This window comes from Nicotiana tabacum, chromosome 1 (genome assembly GCF_000715075.1).
Source record: "Nicotiana tabacum cultivar K326 chromosome 1, ASM71507v2, whole genome shotgun sequence".
Taxonomy (NCBI): domain Eukaryota; kingdom Viridiplantae; phylum Streptophyta; class Magnoliopsida; order Solanales; family Solanaceae; genus Nicotiana; species Nicotiana tabacum.
Window position 1 is genome coordinate 116,596,820 of NC_134080.1, and position 19,799 is coordinate 116,616,618.

The window sequence follows — 19,799 nt, forward strand, 5'->3', positions numbered from 1 at the left end:
AGGAAACACTGTGAATTCAGTGGGCTCGAATTAACTTATGTTTTATTTATATTTACGTTTATAAGCTAACGTTCTAATTTCCAGAATCATTATTTACAAATACAGGCAGGATAATAACAATTCTTTCATTAATCTAACACTTATCTATTGATGAAATAATTATTCCCAAGTATTTTCATAATTTTATTGCACTTGTGTAGGCCCCATGTGGACCGGGCTTTACTTAAATTGTGATTTTTAGGCTCAAAACTCATACAAATTAATTGCAGAAAATTTTGAAACTTTATGCTCATTCTTAATCTTCTATCCATCGTCTCTATCACTGAAATACCGCAATATCATCGTTTGTCACACCTACTACATGGCCTCTTCTTTTATTCTTATCCACCACTGAAAAACACAAACACCATGGACACAATACATCATGTTTGTCTATTCTTCTTCAACCCCTAATTTGAGTTAAGCACCGGGGCTAGTGTTTGAAGAAGAGAAATGAGATGACCAAAACAAACAGACAAATATAAATAAAAGAGTTGTAACGTAATTAATAGTAAACAACACTTCGTCCAAAACAATTTTATCCTTTCTTAAGGCGTTACTATTTGTTGTTGTATATATTCCCATATATTGCACACTTTCCTGTTTAATTTATTCTTAAAAAATATTATATTTTTATATTTAAAAATAATTCACTTTTAATTTTTTATTTACCTTTAATGAGATCATTTATAATCAGACAAATATCAAATATTTATGTTAGATCATAAGTTTTAAAAAAATTCATTTTTTTCTTAAAATTTGTGCCTAGGTAAACAATAGTAGCTTCAATAAGTGGGACGGAGGGAGTAGTATACTAGTATTTTCTAAATATAAAACCTAAATCAAATGTCTACTATTGTTAAATATAAGCCTAAATTAAAGTATACTAGTAGACTAAAAGTATATTAACTTGTGCTAGTAGAAAATAATGGGTGCCTCGTGAAATTAGTTGAAGTGCCAGCACGTTCCACGACCTGTTTTGCTTTAATTACTTTTGTGGTTCATTTCTTCTTTTTAAAACCTGATAGTCTACATCGCTAAACTTAAAAAAACTTGTGGCTTCCTTTGCAATTAGTAATTACTCTACTCTGTAGAACCTCCGATCAAAACTTCCAAGCTTCTCTCAGAAGCCTCAAGCAGCGAATAAAAGGCCAATCCTGTCATTACCCACATCACAAAAAAAGAACGTCTTCCCCCTTTTATTTCAGTTTCGCGCCCGCTCAGTTCTATTCTATCCCGCTTCCTTTTTTAGGGTTTTGAAAAGCTCTTCCGCTTCACTTTCAACTCACTCTTTCTCTTTCTCTGTCAGTTTCTCGAGAAAAAAAGTGTAATTTCGCCGGAAAAAATGCCGCCGATAAACTTGACGGAAGGCGCGATAGCGATTCTAACGAACCGCGAAGCACATGCGGAGGATTTTAAACCGGTGTTACAAATCACAGATATTCGGTTAGTGAACACTCAGAATCAGAATAACAATAACGAACGGTACCGGATCCTTTTATCGGACGGGGAGTTTCTTCAGCAAGGGATGTTAGCTACGCAAAAAAACGATCTTATTCGGTCTCAACAGATTCAAAAAGGATCTATTATTCAGATGAATCAGTTCGTTTGTAATAACATCCAAAATCGAATGTAATTTCTCTGATTTTCCTTCAATTTTGTCAATTTATATGATATAAATGCTTGAAATTTCGGATTGCATATGTGCACCTTGAGTGAGTTTTTTCATTAAGATGCTTCGCCACAAGAACTGTGTATGTTTCTTGGATATATATATGATTATTAGGCTTGAGAAAGTCAATTGCTTATACTTGTTATTTAATTAGCTGTTTGCAAATTTTAGCACGAACTCCCGTATTGTTTAGGACGGTCAAAGCAATGGGAGAAAAAAAGGTGATTATGTTCAATAATTTGTGTCTGTGAATTTGTTTTTATCTTCTATACCTTATAAACCAAAAAATCCTGGGAGAGTGGTGGACTTTTTCTTTTTTGTTGATCGTTATTAGGGGCTGTTATTGCGTGCTTGCTTATAGCTAAGTTACCTAGGATTGCTTTATAAACCTAATTAAGAATAGGCTCAACTTGGGTTTAAACTTTTGTGTATGTGGTAAACTTTTTCCTATTATAACAGGGTTCCTTAAATGTGTATATGGTAAACTTCTGTGTATATGCTTTGCTCCTGCAGTTGGTGTTGCAACTTTTTAGGTTCGTAGATTGGCTTCTCCTCTAGTGACACTGCTGTGATTTGAAGCACATCTTATATGTTGTGTATAGTTAGACCCTAATTGTAAATTTTTCCTCTAAGGTGAGTGGATGACACTTTTGTATGATGAGCTTTCTGAGATTGGCTCTTTCAAACAAAATTAGCAAACAGCTTACCTGCAACCCCACCATGCCAGTAATTTCCAGCTACACTTTCCAATAAGAAACTATATATACACACACTTCATTTTTTGTAAGTGTCTTTGAGAATCATACTTGTAGCTTTAAGTGTTTGTTTATTGATTTTTCTTGTCTAATTCTTCAAACAGGATCATCATTGTCATTGAATTAGATATTTTACTGGAGACATGTGATACCATTGGAGAACCAAAGCATTATCTCCCAAATGGTATTAGTCCTTCAGTGCCAGGGCCAGCTGCCCCACTTCAGCCTTCCACCAATCAATTAGGTGGTTTAAGTGGCAGCCCTCAATCCTTTACTGCTGTTTCAGCTACTTCAAGCTCAGCTCCAAGATCAAATATGCCTGGTGGGATGCGATCTCCCGAGTCAACCCGTAGCATTGGTTATAATACTTCCTCTGCTGGTAATATTGACTCTGAAAGATATAGTTCAACAAGTGCACCCCTTTACCCCAAAGCAGAATCTGGTCCAGCGATTTCACGGGCTCCGATGAATAATTATGTGCGGCCACCTCAGCCTTCTTATCAGCAGCATCCTCAGTCTTCTTATCAGCAGCCACCACCGTTGTACTCAAACAGAGGACCTATAGCCAAGAACGAAGCACCGCCGAGGATTGTTCCAATTGCTGCTCTCAATCCATATCAGGGTCGATGGACTATCAAGGCCAGGGTTACTGCTAAGGCAGAACTCAGACACTACAACAATCAAAGGGGTGATGGAAAAGTATTCTCTTTTGATCTTCTTGATTCTGATGGAGGAGAAATAAGAGTAACATGCTTTAACTCTGTAGCTGACCAATTTTACCACCAGATTGAGCCAGGTAGAGTGTATTTGATTTCCAAGGGTAGCTTGAGACCAGCTCAGAAATCTTACAATCACCTTCCAAATGACCATGAAATTATGCTCGAGAGCACATCAGTGGTTCAACCTTGTTTTGAGGATGACAGGACTATTCCTCAACAACAATTTCATTTTCGGCCAATCAGTGATATTGAGGCCTTGGAGAACAATAGTGTGGTAGATGTGATTGGTGTGGTGTCTTCAATAAGTCCATCTAGCTCAATAATGAGGAAAAATGGTACAGAAACTCAGAAAAGAGTTCTCCAGCTGAAGGACATGTCTGGCAAAAGTGTTGAATTAACTTTGTGGGGAAATTTCTGCAATGCAGAAGGTCAAACACTTCAAAGTATGTGTGATTCTGGAGCTTCCCCTGTTTTGGCAGTCAAAGCTGGTAGAGTAAATGATTTTAATGGAAAATCTGTAGGTACTATATCTACAAGCAAGTTGTTTACAGAACCGGATTTTCCTGAAGCTCTAAAACTGAAGGCATGGTTCGAGAGGGAGGGAAAGAACATGCCATCAGTATCTCTTTCCCGAGAAGTGAGCAGCATTGGTCGGACAGATGTGCGAAAAACTATATCTCAAATCAAAGATGAACGATTGGGCACTTCCGAGAAGCCAGATTGGATCACAATAAGTGCCACTGTTACATTTATAAAGGGTGAGAACTTTTGCTATCCTGCCTGTCCCCTCATGATAGGAGATCGACAGTGCAACAAAAAAGTGACAAATAATGGGGATGGGAAATGGCGGTGTGACAGGTGTGATCAGACTGTTGATGAATGCGAATATAGGTACATTCTTCAGTTCCAGATTCAGGACCATACTGGCTTAACCTGGGTTACTGCATTTCAGGAATGTGGTGACCAGATCATGGGTGTCTCTGCAAAAGAACTGTATTTCCTAAAATATGAGGGGCAGGATGATGATAGATTTACAGATATCATGCGTAATGTCTTATTTAACAAATTTATCTTCAAATTGAAAGTGAAAGAAGAGATGTTTAGCGATGAACAGCGCGTTAAGTCAACAGTGGTCAAAGCAGAGAAGCTGAACTTCCAATCAGAGATCCGGTTTCTGTTGGATTTGATAGACAAGAACAATGGGCAGGAATCCAGTACTCTGCCTCCTAAGACAGATAATGCAACTCCAACTTCAGTGTATAATAATGCTGGATTTGGGAGTAGAACCATAGAACCGATGAATCCTGTTGCAAATTATGGTGGCAGCAATAGCAGTATCAGCAGAGAAAGTGGACTGCAGGGAAATCAGCAAGGTCAATACGGAAATCAGTTTACTGGCTCGCAGTTTGCTCCACCTGGTTCTACAGGCATGTATATGAGCTGTAATAGTTGTGGTGGAACAGGCCATAGTGCTTCAAACTGTCCAAGCATCATGAGTGGTCAGGGCCAGGCATATGGAGGTGGCTTTGGCAATAGGGTAACTTCAGGAATGAGCAGTGATGGTGCTTCCGGTGAGTGCTATAAATGCCATCAGTTTGGACATTGGGCAAGAGATTGCCCAGGTGTAAGCAATGCACCCCCTGCCACTAACATGACTCCTGCTTCAGGAATGAGCAGTGGTGGTGCTTCCGTTGAGTGTTATAAATGCCATCAGCTTGGACATTGGGCAAGAGATTGCCCAGGTGTAAGCAGTGCACCCGCTGCCAATAACATGACTCCTGGAAGATATGGGAATCCTCCAAGGCAACGTGTTGGTGGATTTTGATCAACCTTTGAGCATATAAAGTTGTCCTGTGCGGGTAGATGCCTTCTCTACGGTAGGTAGTACCTTCATGGATCATCTTCTGCTTTAGAGAAAGCTTCTTGACGCTTGCATTTTGCCTTCTTTCTATACAGTGACTACTTGGGGCTGAAATTTTGCGCTAGTGTTCCTGGATGCCTGGGCTTAAAGTTGTCTTCAGTTTTGAGGAGCGACATGTTTTTGCTCTTCCCTGTAAATTATTTCCTGTTTAAGTTTTTCTTGATCTCTTTTATTGTTCTTTTTAGGTAATCCGTCTTTGTGGTTTCGTCCTTTTTAGAGCAAAATTCCTGTGTTATAGTGTAGACTGCTATATTAATGTTACTTATTTATCTTTTTTCATCTGTGATGTGTCATCTGTATTCATGTCCTTGAATACCTAATAATTGGGTAATAAGCTTCATATTCGATAGCACTCAAAAGTGATTCTGGTATTGACCAATTATTATGACAGTGAGAAGACCAAGATGAACAGTGTATTTCTTTTAACGTATAATTCTGATTTTATTAAATCCTCAAGGGTCTCACATTCCTATTATCCGACAAAATAGTTTCTGTTAAGTAGTAGGCGATAAACTTGCTCTGTGGCTGCATCTGAAAGGTGCAAAAGGTCGATAGACCAAAGAATTTGTGTATTAACTTCTAGTACAAAAATTATTATTTTTCTTTGTGACATAAAAAGGGTTAAGGAACTGTGCCAGTGCTGGAGTTTTGATTGCCGTAATGCAAAAAGGGACTGAACATCTTGCTAGTTTAGTTGAGAGTGATAATATTGACCACCAACTGGGGACTTCAAGCTACAACTTTATGTTACTTTGTAGGTGTTTAAGAAATGCTGGTGCTGTTGTTCTCCACATTTTCAATGTTTGTAAAAGCCACCTTTGATGGTTACTATAGTAGGAAGAATATGAGATATGAATTACAGAGGGCGTGATTGCTGGTTAAAACTGACAGGATATAGGTGGGCGGGAAGTTATTTGCGTCAGCAATGTTTATTAGGTACATTACCTTGTAACAATCATTTCGATCAGCCTAAGCTACCTCTTCACTGTTCCAATGATTATTTCTTCTCGTGTCTCCTTATATGTTATTGTGAAGCATTGTGGTCAATTGAACCCATTTTATCTGTGTAAATAAATCATTCTATATTGAACTTAAAGGGCGTTGAAACACAGAATAAAGTGCCTTTAGAAGCTTTCTGAATCATATGATTTATGCAAATAAATTGTTGTTTCTGTCAGATTTATTCTCAATGAATGATTGATCGGATGTGATACCTGAGATTACTTCAAGTATCTTTCCTGTATTTGCATATAGATTTATGTATACGTCAAGAATAGAAGATCCTGCTTCGTGTAGTTCCTCTTAGAGCCCGTTTGGTCAAGCTGCCAAAATCTGCTTATTTTGAAAAGTATTTTTTTTCAGAAATACTTTTTAAAAAGTATTTTTGAAAAAAAATTGTTTGTGTTTGGCCAATTCATTTAAGAAGTACTTTTTGCAACATTTGGTAAATAATTTGTGTTTGGCCAATCATTTCAAAAAGTGCTTTTGAGTGTCAAATTACCAAAAAAGATAGTACCAAGGTCTTATAATTATTTTAAAGAGAAAAATAAACTTAAATATTTATTGTAAGAGACTTTTATTATTTTTTATTTTATTTAATTAAAATATAAAATATAAAGTAAACAAATATATTAAAGATTTAAATTAATTTTACATATATAGTTATACCAAAGCATATATTATTATATAGTATAATTACTTATTGTTACATGATGATTTGAATAATCAAAATACATCATTCAATTTGAATTAGAAGTCTATTCCACAAATTACTATATATTGATAATCCATCATGAAATAATAAGTACAGTCACTCACACATGATAATATTTCTCAACAATTTCATCTCTACTTCTATCACACAACGCTTCCATATTAGTAGAAGACTTGTCTCGCATTTCTAAAGGAATATAAGAAGGCTTATCTCCTTCGTCAATCTCTGCAGTAATGTCTTCATTAGCATAATAGTTGAATTCTTTATCGGTAAAAGAATGTTGTCGGATGAAATTATGTATAGCCATGGTAGTTGTAACTAGATGATTTTGAGTGTCAAACTTGAAAAATGGCATCGAGCATAAAATAAAAATAATTTTAAATATATAAAAAATCGTAAAAGAAATAGTTAAGTATGTTTACATTCTAATTTAAAGGGAGTAACTAATTATTAACAATACATAATATATAATTTATTTATTTAAAATTTAAATTCAAAAAGAAACTAATTATTACCTAACCTTACTAACTTTGTCCTAAAATGCCAAGTGACCTATTGTGAGGCTGCCACTTGACTAAATATGGATGCATTTTCTTCTTCTTTTAATAATATATAGATAGATTATGCAATGCAATTGTAAATTTATTACCTATTTGTAGGTCATTTTCACAAATCAGATTTGATAGCTATTTTAAAGATTCGGGAACTAATAGCATATAATAGAAGAAATTATAAATAATTATTTGTAGGAAGAGAATTGATAATCCAAAGAAGATGCAGATAATTTGCTTTAGTGTGACAAAAGAAGAAGATAATTTGGAAAGTTACGAGACATTACACAAAGAAAAGATCAAAAACTAGAAAAGTCAATAAACTTTTTGAAAAGTTACAATATGATTCATATATATGATTTAATTTTAATAGGATGGTAAAAACTAGAAACAAAAATAAAAAGAAAAAACTTAAATTAGTAAGGGATAATTTGGAAAATATAAATTTATGGTGAAGATAGTTGTGTCTTGAATAAATTAATTTTCTGCTTCTGCTTCTTGGAAGAAACTAGAATTTTATGCTTCTTCCCAAAAGCAAAAGAACTGCTTCTGCTGCTGGTAAAAAGTATTTTTCTGCATTGGCCAAACAACTCAATTTTTTTAAAAAATACTTTTTTGGGGAAAAAAGTACTTTTGGCCGCCAAGAAGCTTGGCCAAACCGTAAGAAGTGGCTATGCTCCTAAGTTGGAACTGCTAATTAATGTTTATCTTAGGACTGTTTTTTGACTCATCGTTCTTTTTCTGAACTGTAATGGCTGAGACTCTATTTTTAATTGTGACCCGTCCAAACTTTAGTGTGAGGATATAGCTCCAGTCTTTGCCTAGAGGCTGTACTGAGAAGATCTTCCTTTTTCTATTTGTAAGGAATCTCATTCTTTGATAAAGTACTTGGCAGGGAATCTCATTCGTCTTGATTAATGAAAAATAGTTCAGTGGAGCCATAATGCGAGAAGTTGTCATCTGAGTTTGAAATGCCAGGAATGACAAAATTCAAACAACTCAAAGATTGTTTAAGTACACCATAATTCTCGTGGTTGAGATATTTATCTGTTAAAACCAGGAACAAATATATCTGTAGAATCGGGGTTGTGATCATCCTATCAATTTTTCAATTCTCGGTGCGTACTCGATTTTAATGAGTAGCAAATTCTCTTGGTCTAAAGCCAAACAGTTTACATTGAGATTCTGACTGAAACAAATAACCATATTATGCCAGCTTTCACAAAAGTAATGCAGGTAACAAGCATCTGCACCACCTTCATCACATTGAGATGTGTAAATACAGATAATTTTCTCAGAGATCTGGCATGCATTTTCCTGTTTTTGGATCATATGTTCTCTCCATGACCACCTCCATTGGAGTATCCTTGGGACCAGCTGCACAAAGAAAAGGAGAACATCCAGAAGAAAGAGGATCAGACGTTAGCCGAATACACACAAAAATTGACCCTGGAAGAGTAATCAAACATCTTAAATTTGGTAGAACCAACTGTATGAAAATTTTCCTTGAAGTCAAAAGAAGGAACGCGGTAAGCAACAATGTCAAACAAGCACCATCAACTCCCAGCAAAAAGAATACTTAAGTCGCACACCTCAGGAACCATCCATCATCACTCAGCACACAATCCCCAAGCCGTTCCCAGCTTCAACCTTCCATATTCCCAAACAGTACTCCCACAGGAAAGTAACAGAAGAATAAACCATATCATTGATCTCCCCAGATCCACGCTTCATCTAAATTTGACTTACAATCTAATTTTAGATTACACTTCTTAAAACTGCACCATAATGTGTCACACATATTTCAACAATTTGTCTTAAATGAAACCTATCCTACAGTAAGGTTGCATCATAAAGTTGTGTCTACAATTGATTCTTAGCTCTTTAAGGTTTTAAGCTTTAATTTCTTCTTCCAGTTGAAATCAGATTATGCCTCTAAGGCTACAAACAGAAATACCTTTTTAAGAAACCTCCCCCACCCCCAACTCTTCAAAAAAAAAAAAAGAGAAGAAACATACGGCATATACTACATTTAAGATGCAACAGAATACTCATCTAGAAGCATATTCGGGCGAAGGTGAAAGAATTTGATAATTACCAATTGTAGGCCTTGGTGTGGTCCTTATTTTTAAGATCTCGGGCCAGGGAATAATAGAACCTGACGCTCCTATACCTCTTGAGACTCTTACTTTGGAGCCATCCTCTAGGTATCTAATTCCGACCTTTGTTGGTTTCCTGTGGAAGAAGACATGAGCTACCACCATGTTCTAAGAGCAAAAGACAAATGGTAAGAGAAAAATAAATACATCCATACCCTGTGACTGGATCCACAACCTGAACATTGGATACATGTAGCGGGGCTTCAACTGTAAATATTCCACCTTCATGGCCTTGCCCTTGTTTAATATGTTTCTTGACCTGCAAAAGGGCATATAATACAGTAAGGGGTAGCCTTGTTTTACATACTGATTATGTTTTTGATAAAATAACATAATTTTATTTATAAACAGTACCAAGTGGGTACCGAAATATGTAACAAAGTAAGTGATTTTTCCTCTGCCAAAGCTTTAGAAAGTCTAACTACGGCCAAAATATTTTGGTCATGTTAGATAAAGAATCCCTCTTACACCAACAGTCTAAATATATTGTTTACATAAAAAGAATAGCTTGAAGCGCTTCTTAGTCAATTAACAGCTCCCTTCCTTAATACAGCTATCACTAAGGGGTCGTTTGGTAGGATGCATTAGATAAGCTAATGCATGCATTAGCTTTGCGTATTAATAATACATTGTTTGGTTTACATTTTGAACATATGCATTAGTTATGCAAGCATTAGTTATACATCCTATTTGGTATTATCCTATGCATAACTAATGCATAGAAAACAATGGTATTAGCAATGCAATGGGTTTTAATGCATGCATTAGCTTAGTTAAAGACAAAATTGTCTTTCAAAATTTATGCTTGATTAAAATATGCTAGTTAGTATATTAATGCAAGTTCAAAATAATCCAAATAGTGAGAAATAAAATTATATCCCTAGTAAATAAATAAATACTTAACATATTTCTTTTTTTATAAATAAATATTTAATTTTATTTTACAATATAGGTAGACAAATAAAATAATTTTTTTTAAACTTTTTCATATAAAAGCATTTCTCAACATATGTTTCTTTTAAAAAGTTAGAGTGTGGACTAGTTTTGAGGGCATTTTTATAAACAAATAATTCTTTTAGAAACTGTGCAATGCTTTAATACATCAAACCAAACAATGGATAAGAAATATGTCAGCATAACTAATACCAGCATAACTAATGCAAGCATAACTAATACCAGCATTACTAATACACCCTATTCAACATTATTCTTATGCACCCTACCAAACGACCCCTAAGTAAGTGGAGTTCAACGCAACTACTTGTCTAAAACACCACCAACTGATTCTTGCTTGCTGTTCACTAATAATCCAATCCGTGTAGAGGTTGTCTTGAAGTTCTTACTAGTGAGCAGACTCCTACAACTAGCTATATCTCAACAAAACCACCTTGAGCAACTCAGTTTCTTGTTCAATCTAACAATCTTGATGTCGATTCCTCCCACATAGTTTGACAAAGGTGTCATCAGTCTATCTCATATTCTTTATATTACGGTCACCAATGAGGATTTACTACATTGAAATTATTTTTATGTTCTCAGATTACAGTCGTATACCGTTGGAAAATTAGAACCTAAACATTCTTCAGTCTACACCCATTCTCCAACACCACCACTAAAACTTAATGCAAAAGAAATCACAACAAAGGCTGATACTATCACCACTTGAACCCAGACAGAAATAATCCAAATTCAGAGGTAACGTGAAATCGTGGCATGAAAGTTGATAGGATCATATAGGACTGTTAACTCCTCAAGATCCTTCTCTATCCAGTATGAGCTTTTCAATTTAAAGCTTTTCTTGCTAGGAATTGCTACATCTACTAACCTAACACTAGTATATGCTGTTAACTGACTAACCAACACTTTATGATATAAAATTATTCCTTTTTTCTTTACCTATTACTTTACTTATTATTATATTCACAAACCGTCTATTGTTTAGTGGCTCAAGGTTTCTATATGTAGAACTATTATTATTATGCAAAAAATTCAGACAGCTCAGCTGCATTAGACATTGTTTTAGAAGGAAACAGCTCATTTGCATTAGACTTTATAGCATCAAAACATCTCTTTTCTTTTCAATATTTTCATTAAGGCTATAAATCTAGTAATCTTCATATATAGTGAGTTGTACCTTCAAATTGCAACATGCCTTTTGCTTTAAAAGTAGGGATATTTTATTTTTTTAAGTTGCAAACAACATCATACTGTGAGCACGTGATTTTTGCCTCAGCTGAACTGCTCCAAAATAATTCCCAAAATTAGGTCTTGTCTTTAATTATGTGTTATCTTTTAGGAATTATTGTGCGATTTTCCTGATTGTTTGCATATAGTTGTGTGCATGTTTAATTTTATTAATGCATTAAAAATACAAAAAATATAGCATTTGCATTTAAGATTTGATTTTTTTACATTTTTGGAATTAATTAATAATTAAGTGTTTTACAAAAATGAAAATTCGCAAAAAATAACATATTTTTTGTATTTTGGTCAAATTGTGTGATTTTCTTTTAATTTAGTGTTTAATTATTTGTGATAGGTATTATTTAAAGTTAATTAATATTTTTAAGCTAATTTAGGTCTTTTATAATTTTTAAGTTTTAATTTTTGAAAAAAAAAGGAAGAAAAGAAAGGAAAAAGAATTAATGAAAGAGAAGGAAGTCAAATTTGGGCCAAATTCAATTTAATTCAAGAGGCCCAAATCAAATACACCTGAAACCCCCCCTCCCCCAGTCCGGTCCAAACCCGCCCCAATACCCAGCCCATCACCATACTAAACCAAACGACGTCGTTTGGATATGCTTCAATCTGGGTCGTTAAAAATTGTTCATCCAACGGTTTAGAACGCACCCCATCACCCGTATCCGACCCGTTTCATCTGAGACCGATCCGGTCTCTAATTCACTCAAACGACGTCGCTCCATTTAGACAGATGATCCAAGCCGTTGATCTCGTTTGATCGAACGGCCTGGATCCAATTTCACCCCCAGTATATATTTGTCCAAACAGACCCCACCCCCTCAGAATCCCCCCCAGCTCATCGCTCATCTTCCTCACCCAAACCCTAGAGACCAGCCGCCACCATTCCCCACCGCCTTCCGGTGGCGGCGCCGGCTCCGTTCACCTCCAAAATCATACCCCAGAACCACCCCAACCCCCTCTTTCCAAATCCCCGATCGGTTTCCCTCGAATCACCCTAGTACTTCTCGAATCTTCAATCGAGGCTGTCCGGTCCCAAAATCCCCGAACCCTAGCTACCCAATCGACCCCAAATTAACACCACACAACCCCCATAACTCCCTCATACCAAATCCATCATTGGTTTCCTTCGAATCTGACCGGAACTCGTCGAATTTTAAATCTAAGTTCAAACCTTAAAAGTTCAAAATCAGTTTCCGTTGAGCCTGATGACATGCATCGATCCAAGCCTCTAGTTTTTGTGATTAGAAGATCGATTCACTACAAAACCGATGTTGTTCATTTGTTCTTGATAAAGAACAAATGATTAGCATCAGTTTGGGGTGAGTCAGAGTATCAAAGCCAAATCCAAGTTCTAGCCTGTCCGGTGAGTTCTTTCTTAGTCTTTGTTTATTTACATTAGTGTTATTCTGATATTCGTCTTCCTCATCTCTTTTTCTTTTCCTGGTCAATTTCAATTGAAATTCGATCAGTATTCTGATATAGATTATTCTGTTCACTGTTTGTTTCTTTAAGATTGGTTTTGTAGATTTGTTTCGTATAATTGGTATATCAGAAAACTTTGAAATCGTATCTCGTTTAATCACTTAGTCAGAATAATTTTAGTTCACTAGTTTGGTATAATTTCTTGTTTAACATTGTATTAATAAGAATTGACTATTATAAGTTTTATGCAAGTGGTCACTAATTGAGAAGCTTCTAATAGTGGTAGGGTAGTATTTACATTATTGAATTAACTAAAAGCACTAATTTGAGTGGATAATTTAAAATGGAGAAGATAAGTTGTAGTGGAAAATGCACTAATTGAATGCCCATTTAAGGGAGCTGAAAATCAGAAGAAGGATATAGAAAAAGGATACAAAAGAGAGAGAGAGAGAGAGAGGAGAGATTCTGAAATACTGAAAAAATATATACTAACTGTTCCATTAAAATTTCCGAGATTTTGAGGCTTTTCATTTGTGAAACAATTCCTGAATAATCATAGGTTGAAATGATTTGAATGTGCTGATTTTCAAGTGTTTGGTTCAAGTTCTGACTGTTTTTGATTATTAAGTATCAGTTGATCCTTCTACTGGGCTGAATTTGGCTAAAAAAAAAACTGGTTTCCTTTGGTTTATTTTTAATGCTGAGTCCTGTTGATGCTACTGCTGCACCTTACCCCCTCTTTACTCTCATTTCCAGGTATTCATCTCACCTTCTAATGTGTGAAAAGGAGATGGACATGAAGTTTGGTGTACTCAAGTTGATGTTTGTAATAATATAATCGTATGCTTGATGTTTCTGCATTTTTAAAAGTCATCTGATTCAATTTAATTTTCCTATGTCTCCTACGGTTCTGTTTTGAATAAGGAATGATGTGTTAGTAACAATTTGTAATTCATTATGCTGGTTGCTAAAAGTGTATGAAAGGTCATGATAAATGCTGGTTAAGATCCGGAAGTTATATATGTTTGCAAGGCTGAATAGCTAGTTCATTTGTTGATCAATGTGTAAGGCAGCCTTTGTATTCATTACTGTTGAGAGGAGCATGTATTCATTTCTATTATGTTTAAGTCATAATATCACTCTGCTGGTTTGGATTGACGCTTTACTGTTTCAAGTTGAGGATATGTTAGTATTTACTATCCTATTTCGTGTATGTTGTTAGCTCATATGGAGTTTTGGTCAGTTTAATAGGAAGCCTTTGAATTCTTTATCTTAAATTAAGATGTTGAAAGCTTTATCATCAATATTCTGGTGTTAATTGGTGTTAGGGTATAAATATTAATTTAGCCATCTATATAATAGAGACATTAATTATGTTCATTTTGTAAGTTTCTCAAATTATTTAGTAGAAGTTAAAGTTAATGTTAGAGTTAGTATGTTTGAGCTTCAGGAGTCATCAATTTGCAGTTGGGCTCGTTGTTGGCCCAAGCCTTGAAAGTCGAATCTGAGTTTCAGTATTGTGGGCCTTTAATCACTAGGCCAAGTTCGAAATAGGGAATGGTCCATGATATCTCTAAGATTTTGATATTGGGCTCACTTGGAGCCCAGCGACTCGTATACCAGGCCCGCATCAATGTTAGTTAATGGGGCTTTATTTATTTGGGCCTTTCAGCAATCCAACGTGGGCTACTCCTTTTTACTTGAACAAGCAGTATACCATGAGTAAAAGCCCAATCCCTTAACGTGTAGACAACTAATTTCTTTCAAATAGTGGAGGTGGACTATATAGATAATAGAAAGTGACAAATTGCATGGCCCCCGCATTAGTTTCATAACCTAGATATAAAAATGATTAATATTCGTAGAAAAGCCTTTAGGGCCGTTGAAAAACACAATTGTGATTGTGTATACGTCCGCGTAATACAATCAAGATTTCTAAAAATAAACCGGAGTATGTGTTCGCGCAATTACGGCCAAACTTTTAAAACAGTAATAAAGAGTTGTTAATTATGGACAAAAATAGTGCTATAGTATCCTTAAGTCACAAATAGGTTAACTTTTTCTAATCATTCTTGTGAATAGACTATAAACTATAATAAACTTTCTTTATAAGATTGTAGCAAGTTTCTTTTACATAAAGAAAAGTTTTTCTTCTCTGATTAAACATTTATAATTTTTAACTACCTAGCCATGAAAGTTGGAAATTTCTAAGTGTTAATTTGGAAGGAATGTTTTATTTTTTAAAAAAAGAGGGAGAAGAAAGATTATGTGCTAGAGAAAGATTATGTGCTTAAGATATATAATTCATAAAGTGCTCTAGGTAGCTTGTTTGAAGTTTTGTTTTAATATCAAAAGATAAAGTTTCATTTTTCGTTTTGCTCAGTTTTCTATGTTAGCAAAATTTGTCGCTTTGTGTGGTAATATTTTTGTTTTCTGTTAACATAGTTCTTAAGACTGCAAGTATTTAATTTTTTGAAATTTTAATCCTAAAATGTGAGAATGAGGAAGGCTCACTGTTGATCCATGAAAATCTTGCATTCACATATTTACATCAGAACCAAATCGATAGTATGCTTTTTTAGGTATGATCTTAATAAATCAATAATCGTGATTGTGTACATGTTCGCGTGACATAATTACGATTTTCAAAATAAATTAAGGTACGCACGTCCGCGCGACTTTGACTAAGTTTTTTTAAAAATAAACTAAGTGTTGTGAATTGTGTACACGTACGCGTGACATGACTCTTGACACGCCAAACCACACGAGTATACGTATGCGTAACTCGATAATTCTTTAAGTACGAGCAAATCACGTAGTTAAAAGCGGTAAAGGTAAAATGCATGTAGTTTCTAAACACGTAATTAAATAATTTAAGCCAAGTATAAATTGTTAAGCGACCGCGCTAGAACCACGGAATTCGGGAATGCCTAACACCTTCTCCCGGATTAACAGAATTCCTTACCTGGATTTCTGACTCGCGGACTGTAATACAGAGTCAATATTTTCCTCGATTCGGGATTCTAACCGGTGACTTGGGACACTATAAATTATCCCAAGTGGCGACTCTGAATTTAATGTAAATAATCCCGTTTCGATTGTCCTTTAATTGGAAAAACTCCCTTATACCCTTTACGGGGTGTAGAAAAAAAAGAGGTGTGACGCATACCATAAAAAAACAACTATCAGATTGTCCGAACAACTTGTCAATTTTCTATGTAAATTCACAAGACACCATATATTGGACCACAACTATTAGAAAGAAAACATTCATGTAAGAGCCAAGATTTGGAAAGGCAACGCAAAGGAAACTCTAACAACAAACTTTCTAGTTCATCAAATAAGTCCTCAGTTCTAAATACACAACCCCTCCACTTTGAGCATATATCCGAACGTAAGAGAAACATGGTTATGATGGCTTCACCATAAAATATGGCACATACTTAATTTTGAATATCCTGATACTGTAGATATATTCATAAACTAAAATAGATGCTATACAACACTAGGGACTCAACAATCAATTATAGCTCCTACTCCGCCTCCTTCTACTTTAGGATAGGATCCTCCTTGGCCCTTTTTACATTGTGCGGGCGACTAAACATACTAAACTAGCCTCTTGCACTATTTTTTTGATCATTAAGCATGGATTTTATTTTTGAGACAGCCATTTTATACTTGGAAACTTACTAAGAAGCTCATAATGTTAAATCATTCCCAGAAGACAACCAGTGAAGCTTTAGATGACCCAAAGGTCAAACTGTCAAAATTCTCGATTCAAGCCAAAACAACCAGGTTCTCAGACTTCCGAAGTACTAAGCTAAAATCAGGTACTCATGGTGGGGGAATGGAACATGAATAGGTGATCTAAGTAATATTTTAATCATTATACCAACAAAAGACAAAAAGGGAATTAAGAGCATCATAATTTTCATTGTAGATTGTACTTTCCAAAATTTCTGAAGATGGTGTAAGATTAGATAGAAATGTCTTCAAACTTGAGAGACAATCTCTTTTCATTTTCTCTACCATTAATATCTTCTTTCAAAGGCAATTTTTTTTTTTAAATCTCATAATTTATGATTAATTCATTCAATATTTTTAAGGACAATTTTTCAAATCTAAATTATTTATTTGATATATACGTTGTACTGTATAAATGAAATTAGTTGAACTTAATAAAATTAAAAAATAAAATAAAGAATCCAAAAAATACTCGAATTCAGTTTATGGTTCCACATTTCATTTACATGCAATAAAATAACTCGAAGATAAGCATAAGCATTGAAAAACCTCTTGCATAACCCTTGCATTGAAAAAATATAACCAAAGATAAGCGTAACTATCCAAGATGACGAGACACAGAAGAGGAGAAACAAAAACAGTTGTAAGACTTGAAATCTGTTTGCAAGTTGCAACTTCAAAGTTGGAATTAAGTGAACTTTATGAGTTAAGATTCTCAAATTGACGTTAAATCTTCTCTCACTCATTAGTATCAATTCGACAATAGGACTCCTTAATACATAATAACAAGTAAGCAGATAAAAACAGGATTTTGGAAACAATGCAAAAAAAAAAAAAGTGAAAAAGAACTAAATTATGACAAAATATGTTTGACAAACAGGGTAAATTACCACAAGACACGTTTAAAGGATATAAAGCATGTGCCAAGAAAAATGCTAACCAGGTTTTTGCCCTCAATGATTACACGGTTTTGGGAACGTATGACACGTTTAATGGTACCAGTCTCGCCTTTATCTTTTCCACTGATAGTTATGACCTGAGCATTGGAAACAAAACAAAAAAAAGGCAATAATTAGAAAAATCCCTAGGGTATTAGAGGTCAATCAGCTAGGGAAACAGTGATTAATGAGCTTACATTATCACCTCTGAGAATTCTCCACTGATGAATGAGTTTCTGATAACTTTTCCAACCTATTTTTAGCTTCAGTAAAGTACTCCTGCTTTGCATTCAGATGTGAAAATAAATCCATTAATTAGATGAATATAGACAACAACGACAACAAACCCAGTAAATTGTTCGCAGCCCTACCCCTACCCGGAAAGGTCAGAGAAGTTGTTTCCGATAGACCCTCGGCGACCACAATTTAAAAAATAGCAAAACAAAAAGGGCTTTAACATCAATATAAAATATCACAGATATTTACACAAATGCATGCGCCAACATCCATTTGCAATTAACATAAGCTGGTTAATATCCAAAAACAAGAGACTAAAAGATGCCAAATACCAACTAGTCCCACAACTTAAAAGGCATCTATTTATTTCAAATTTTTGACTTTTTTTTATCAGTTAAGAGAATTTCAAAATTCTGACTTTCACAACACTAATATAACCACTCATTAATGAAATTTACTGGGGAAACCACTATCCAACCTCAACCATAGTCACAAAAAGATAAATAAAAAACATAACACTTTGAAATGAAAGTTAAAACCCATTAACAAAAGAAGAAAACCCATTAACAAGAAACTTTTTTTTTAAAAAAAAAGACAAACATAAGACTTAGTTAAGATAAAAATTCAATCACAGTTGTAAAAATGCTGAGCTAAATTTACCTGCAAAGTAAAAAAAAAACACATCTTTCTGAAACGAAAACCAAAAACAAGTCAATCCAACACTTAGATTTTATCTTCAACCACATGCAGACCCAAATAAACACCAATGCATTTTTTTTAGCATTGATATCATCAAAAAAGAAAAAATTAGTACCTCCAAAACCCAATGCATCTATTAGAAGGAAAAAAACCACAAAGAAAAATTCGATGATCCAGTTATAATAAAATCGGGTACCACATTACAAACCCAGTTCCATTTCATCACCAAAAATAGAAAAAAAGATTAGATTTTTACACCAAACTAAGATAAACATAAACTTCTCTGTTTCTTCAAGCATTTAGCGACCCTTTTGGTTTCTCTACCTTTCTTTAATTTCTTTCTTCTATGCTGGAATGCAAGTTTCAAGAACTAAAATTTCGCTTACGAAGAAGAAGAAAAGAAAGAACAAGTCGAAGAATGTTGTTATATACCTAGAGAACAAAGAGGTTTGTACTTTCACTTGTTTTTCTAAGAGAGAGCAGAAAAAGTAAGCCAAGAAAGTTATGAATATAAAGTAAATTAAAAAAAAAAAAACAAGCCTAAAACTATCAAGAATCAAGAAAAAAACTCGTTCCAATAAATCCAAATTAAGGTGATTTTTCTGTGAGAAAAAAATCTCAAAAACACTCAAATCAAATGGGGCCTAACCCTAAATTCTAAATATCTCGATACAGCATAAATAAAATTGAAAAAAAGTCATTAACTTCCCAAACATATTTCAAATCAGAAAAACTATTAGATTAGATAGGAAAAAAAAGAGAGAGGGATACTCAAGTTTGCCAAAACTTGGTGTTCCTTTTAGCCTGAGAAGGTGCTTGGGGTTTAATTTGATGGGCAAATGGAATTTTCACTTGTCTGACTTTATTGTTTTGGGCCTTTTATTTTGGGCTGTCTAAGCGACCCAATTACTTTTAAGGTCCAACGTTGGCCCAAATCTTGATAACCTTTTGTTTGTTGAAACTAGTTTCTTTTATTCCATCCCCACGACTAAACATTCCCTCCATCCTTAGATTAATTAGAGAAATA

The 19,799-nt window shown here is 34.6% G+C and overlaps 2 protein-coding genes across 3 annotated transcripts; one reads left to right on the plus strand and one right to left on the minus strand.

Annotated features, from left to right (window-relative positions):
- Positions 1–1,164: 1,164 nt before the first annotated feature.
- On the plus strand, positions 1,165–5,385 carry LOC107815417 (replication protein A 70 kDa DNA-binding subunit A). 2 transcript variants are annotated; one of them, XR_001654730.2, is made up of 3 exons: positions 1,165–1,671; positions 2,571–5,062; positions 5,142–5,385. XR_001654730.2 is itself a non-coding variant. In XM_075253037.1 (2 exons), exons 1-2 carry the CDS (start codon positions 1,385–1,387, stop codon positions 5,008–5,010), a joined length of 2,727 nt encoding a protein of 908 aa, XP_075109138.1. In that variant the 5' UTR covers positions 1,165–1,384; the 3' UTR covers positions 5,011–5,385. The 2 variants fall into 2 exon arrangements, 1 of the variants encoding a protein (XP_075109138.1); XM_075253037.1 differs by having other exon boundaries at positions 2,571–5,385.
- Positions 5,386–8,330: 2,945 nt separating this feature from the next.
- On the minus strand, positions 8,331–19,537 carry LOC107769620 (uncharacterized). Its single transcript, XM_075253031.1, has 6 exons — positions 18,214–19,537; positions 18,034–18,115; positions 17,839–17,934; positions 9,686–9,789; positions 9,470–9,606; positions 8,331–8,748 (listed from the first exon to the last, which is right to left on the minus strand). Exons 1-6 carry the CDS (start codon positions 18,294–18,296, stop codon positions 8,666–8,668), a joined length of 585 nt encoding a protein of 194 aa, XP_075109132.1. The 5' UTR covers positions 18,297–19,537; the 3' UTR covers positions 8,331–8,665.
- Between the last annotated feature and the right edge of the window lie 262 nt (positions 19,538–19,799).

Bases quoted from the DNA above. Each gene is read 5' to 3' on its own strand.
- LOC107815417 (XM_075253037.1), top strand. From the start codon at position 1,385: ATGCCGCCGATAAACTTGACGGAAGGCGCGATAGCGATTCTAACGAAC. The intron at 1,672-2,570 runs GTAATTTCTCTG...TTCTTCAAACAG, and splicing joins AATAACATCCAAAATCGAAT to GATCATCATTGTCATTGAAT.
- LOC107769620 (XM_075253031.1), bottom strand. From the start codon at position 18,296: ATGTTAAAGCCCTTTTTGTTTTGCTATTTTTTAAATTGTGGTCGCCGA. The intron at 18,116-18,213 runs GTAGGGGTAGGG...AATGCAAAGCAG, and splicing joins AACTTCTCTGACCTTTCCGG to GAGTACTTTACTGAAGCTAA. The intron at 8,749-9,469 runs GTAATTATCAAA...TTCTTTGTGCAG, and splicing joins CACACCAAGGCCTACAATTG to CTGGTCCCAAGGATACTCCA.